General features: G+C 45.2%; 1 protein-coding gene across 1 annotated transcript in view; it reads right to left on the bottom strand.

The window, feature by feature from the left end:
• The window catches only part of nfia (nuclear factor I/A), a 107,482-nt gene that overhangs the window by 17,215 nt on the left and 85,267 nt on the right, over nt 1-5,000 (bottom strand). The window contains exons 5-6 of the mRNA XM_041935006.1: nt 4,963-5,000; nt 2,324-2,451 (exon numbers count right to left, since the gene is read on the bottom strand). The exon at nt 4,963-5,000 is cut by the window's right edge and continues 80 nt beyond it. Of these exons, the coding sequence (XP_041790940.1) occupies nt 2,324-2,451; nt 4,963-5,000 (166 nt within the window). The remainder of the gene's footprint in view (nt 1-2,323; nt 2,452-4,962) is intronic.

The raw sequence follows: 5,000 nt of genomic DNA, 5'->3' as shown, positions 1-5,000 counted from the left end.
GAGGTGGAGGTGACGGATTCACAGACACGTAAACAGGAAATAAAAAGCGTGTTGACAGTCTTTACCTTGTCGGGAGATGAATGAGCTAGCTAGAGAGCCGCGCAGCTTATATCCAGCTTTCCAACGCAAGACGAGGAAAGAAAGAAAAGAAACGAAAAGAGGAAAGAAAAAGAAAAGCAGCATGAATATACTGAGAGAGAGAGAGAGAGAGAGAGAGAGAGAGAGATGGAGGCAATACCTCAACAATTCAGTACTTCTGTAAGTGTGGGTCACAGGTTATAACACACACACACACACACTCACACACACACACACACAATACTGAGTGTGTTCCTGTTTACATCTGAGTCCCAGCGATAGATAACTTTAGCCTGTTAGCCTGTTAGCTGCTAACCTCAGTTTCTGGTTCAGTGTGACACAGCAGCTGTGTGTGTGTGTGTGTGTGTGTGTGTGTGCCAGTGATGGAGGAAGTATGCCATTGTACCAAATGTTACTTCAGGTAAAAGTATGTCGAACCCGTTCCACAAAGGGCCGCTGCAGGTTTTGAGCACACCTGGCTGGACTCATTTAATCGGCTGATCTCAGTCTTAGGCTGAAAAGTAAGTGATCCCTTGAGGGTGATTGGTTGATCACTTGGTGATCCTCCTTGGTTGGAACGAAAACCTGCATCCACCTGTGCCTTTATGGAACAGGTTTGACATGCCTGGTGTATGCAGTGTAATCAGGTAAATGTATTATGTATTACAGTTTTTCTCAGTTGCTTTGGTGCTTTTCTCAGATCAGAATGAAAATTCTCTTAACTAACAACATTTAGTCATTTGTGCACATCATAGTAGCAATTTCTCCTTCCTCTGAAGCGATTTTATTGCTTGAGTCATTACATACAAAATTGTTGAACTAGTAATCAAATTCTGTCAAGCAAATTTTAACCTTTCTTTATAATTTTTTCCTGGAAATGTCTCCTAAATTGAACAATTATGGCCAGAAAAAAATGGCCAGACAGACAGGAATGTCTGGATGTGCCAGAATGATTTACCTTTGTTCAGTTTGACTGCAGTGTATTTTTCTTTTGCACAATGCTGTAGAATTGCAAAGCACATATACAGTAAAAATGTGAAACGTACGTATTCAGTGTCTTGTACTCACTTACTCCTCTAACTACAGCAATGTGTAACTTTACTGTTGTTTTTAATGGTTGTACAAGGAGTGTAGAGTGCTGTCTTGAGCATTTTCAGGTAGTGTCACCGACTTCTGACCTTTTTTGGAAAACACTGAGAGAATGAACTGTCATAAAGAAAATGGACAAAACCATTTGACTCTTGTTCATACATGATGGTGTCAAGACTTCTCATTTTGATGACACTGGCAGTTTCATTGATATAAATACTTGCTTTGGAGGGATGGACTATCCATTTTTAGCAAGTGATGTGCTTTTGCAGGTTAGCCACTAGGTTTTGCAGTTTGCACAAATTGTTTTGAGAAATGCACCAACTGTTGTGCAAATTTTAAGAGTGATGTGAGAAAAGCACCAAAGCCATTGAGAAAAACTGTAACTGAGTATTTCAATCTCACTATGACCTGGAGGACCGGGGGCATGTGACTGCTGGGGGTGACAGTTAGCACAAGTGCTAGCGAGTGTCTCACTACCTTGTTATGGTATGAGTAACATGAGCCCAGGTACTGCTCAAAGTGTGTCACATGACTCTCGCTTTGTAAGAGCGAGAGTCCCCCCCCCCCAGACTGAGTCTAAACACATTTATCAATATCTGAACTCACAGGTCTGTGATCAGATGTCATCAGATCACCTGGACCTCTTCATTGTTGAAGTGTGTTCGTCAGGTGTAGAGACCACTGCATTACTACAACACACACTCTCTTTGCGCACACACACAGACACACACACACACACACACAGACACAGACAGACACACACACACACACACACACACACACACAGACACAGAGACACTCATTCTTATGTACCTGCGAGTCCAAACGCAACACACACACTCTCACAAACACACAGTATGTTCACCTTGTTTACATACATGCATGTCACATCTCTCTCTCTCTCTCACACACACACACACACACACACACGCACACACACACACACTCCCCTCCCTGCTGTCAGCATCACCTTCACACTGTTACATGAAAGCATCGCTGTGTCTCCAAAGCTCCGGCAGGTTAAAGTTGGGATGTGCATGAAGTGTGTGTATGGCGGAGGAGGAGGGGAGAAGGGGGAGGGTGTTAAGCTTGGTGTTGCTGGTGAGGAGGGCGGGGGTTGTTAGAGGAGGTGGGGACTGAGGGCTGGTTGTACCTGGCTCCACGTCGTGCCAGCTGCTGGCCTGGCTGCCGCTGCCCGGAGACCGACCCTGACTGGGGTAGTAGGACTCCTCGCCTGGACTGTCCACATCCTCCTCCATACACTTTATCCTCTTGGCAGAGCTGGACACACACACACACACACACACACACAGGAGAGACAGCAGCATTGTTAACTCCTCGTATTCCATTTTGATACATCGTCGGCCTGATAATTATCAGTAATCAGTGCAGTTAAAGTTGTGGAGGAGGATTTAAAGACAGTAACAGATTCCAATCTGCTGATACATGAAAACACAGCGTCTTACTTCTGTGCGTTTACCACCAACATCATTGGTACTGCAAACATCGTCAGCCTTTCAACAAAACAGTAAATCAGAAACTAAAAGTTCTTCGTTTGGCTTCAAAAAGACAATAAAGGACTGAAAAGAGACGGTTTTGTTTGAGACACATCAACACAAAATAATCAGGCTGTTCTTTCAGTTCACTGCTGCAGAACTGTGATGAACGAACAGATGTTGTACACAAGATTCAACTGCTGTGTTTGACCAGTCAGCATCACTAACTGTCTGCAGACATGAGCATGTTCTCATGTTTGTTGGTGTGGTCTTGTACTTGAATTCGTGTGAGGACCCTCATTGACATACTGCATTCTCTGGCCCCTTACCCTAACCTTAACCATCACAACTAAATACCTAAACTTAACCTAAACCTAATTCTAGCCTGACCCTTAAAACCAAGTCTGAACCTTCATAACGTCCTATGAAGTTGTGTCCTCACTCTGCTGGTTAAAAACTTGGTCCTCACTATGTAGCAAGCACAAGTATACACACACACCCACACATATACAATAGCTCTGACATACCAAAGCCCTCTCATTCACCAGAACAGGGGGTTAAGACATTGAAGTGTGTATTTACTTATGTGTGTAATTGTTGTTGCTTTTGTGTGTGTGTGTTGTGTCTTGTGTTGTTGTGTGTGTGTTATTGTGTGTGCGTGTGTGACCTGCCTATACAGTGAGATGTATGTGAATGAAGACTCCAACATTAATAAAGACTTAGAGACTTCTATATGGAGCTGCTTCACTGCCTCCCAGTGTGTGTGAGTGTGTGTGTGTGTGTGTGTGTGTGTGTGTGTGTGTGTGTGTGTGTGTGGGAGGTCTCAGGAGAGGTGTTTGGAGTCAGAGAGGAGAGAGGGAGTGTAAAAAGACAGAGGACACACACACAGTAACACACACACTAATCTGAGTCAGTGGTTGACACGTGTGTGTGTGTGTGTGCGTGTGTGTGTGTGTGTGCACGCTGCAGGGCAGGTATCTCAGCAGACAGACAGACGACTCTTGCGACCGCATTGATTTAACAGAAGAGGTCAGGGCAAACCCTGCAAGCAAGCGTGTGTGTGTGTGTGCACGCGTGTGTGTGTGTGTGTGTGAGTGTGCGTAGGTGTGTGTGCGTGTGTACGTGTGTGCGTGCATGTGTGTGTGCGTGCGTGTGTGTGTGTGTGCGTGTGCGTGTGTGTAGCTAAGCTTTGATATGTTACGATATGACTGAGGACACACAGCTCTGTAACACATGTTGTGGTGTGTTATAAACATACATGTCCATGAGTGTGTGTGTTGTATGTCTGGACTCTGTGTTTCCTGCTGAAGATTAAATCACATCGTGTCCTCTTCAGGTCTTCAGGTCCATCTGTGGACCTTTGCTTTGGCAGCTCTCCACTATTGTTACCTAATCAAGGCTAAACAAATGTCCAACAACGCTCTATAATGAAGATTTTTGGACTAACGCTGTTTGAACTGACAGTGTTGGAGTCTCTGGTAGATCTGAACCTGAACCTGCAGCTTCAGCTTCAGCAGCTTTATCGAGACTTTCAGCCCATCGTCTATCTGTCGGACTCGACTTCACCGCTCTGCTTCACTCTCAGAGCCTCGTTTCTAGAGAAGAAGCAGTAAAAAGCCTCTGATCACTTCCTGCTGAGCAGCAAACAGCAGACAGACTCAGTCAGAGAGCAGCTGCTGAACATAGAGCAGCATTTAGCAGCTAAAGAGCTGGAGGAGACCAAAACCAGAGCTAAAAGAGAGAGATGGAGCTTTCATGTTGCCAAGAGACGCTTGTAAGAGTGTAACTACGTCAGTGTGTTACACTGAAATCGACAGTCACATTAACAAAGACGGCTCCAACCCATGCGGTCATACAGGAGGTGTAATGTGCTGCTGCTGCGTCTGTCTGATCTCAGATCAGTGTAACTGCTGAAGGATCTTTGTGGGTGACAGATCTGAGATCTTTATGAGCTGCTGCCAAACAACTTCAGCTGCACGACTGTGAGATGCAAAACAGATGCATCAGATGAGTGATGTGGCTGATGGAGAGTTATCATATATACATCACGTCATATACAGCAGATCAGATCACTTCACATCAGGATGTGTGAATGAAGCTGTGACGTCCCCCCCCCTCAGCAGACAGCAGCAGGTCTAACTCGCTGCTTTCAGCTGTTTCCTGCTTGGTTTCCTGTTTCACTGTCATCTGATGAAAGAACGCACTGACTGGTCTGCTGTTAAAGGTGTCAAAAGGTCTGGTCCTGTCTGAAGACACAGCAATAACTACTGTGGCCTGGGAGTGTGTGTGTGTGTACCTGGAGGAGGAGGTGCTAGGCAGCGGTCTCCTCATGGC

The sequence above is a fragment of the Chelmon rostratus genome, chromosome 4 (assembly GCF_017976325.1).
Source record: "Chelmon rostratus isolate fCheRos1 chromosome 4, fCheRos1.pri, whole genome shotgun sequence".
Lineage (NCBI taxonomy): Eukaryota > Metazoa > Chordata > Actinopteri > Chaetodontiformes > Chaetodontidae > Chelmon > Chelmon rostratus.
The sequence above is the reverse complement of the archived record's forward strand: the minus strand, read 5'-3'. Positions and strand labels throughout refer to the sequence as shown.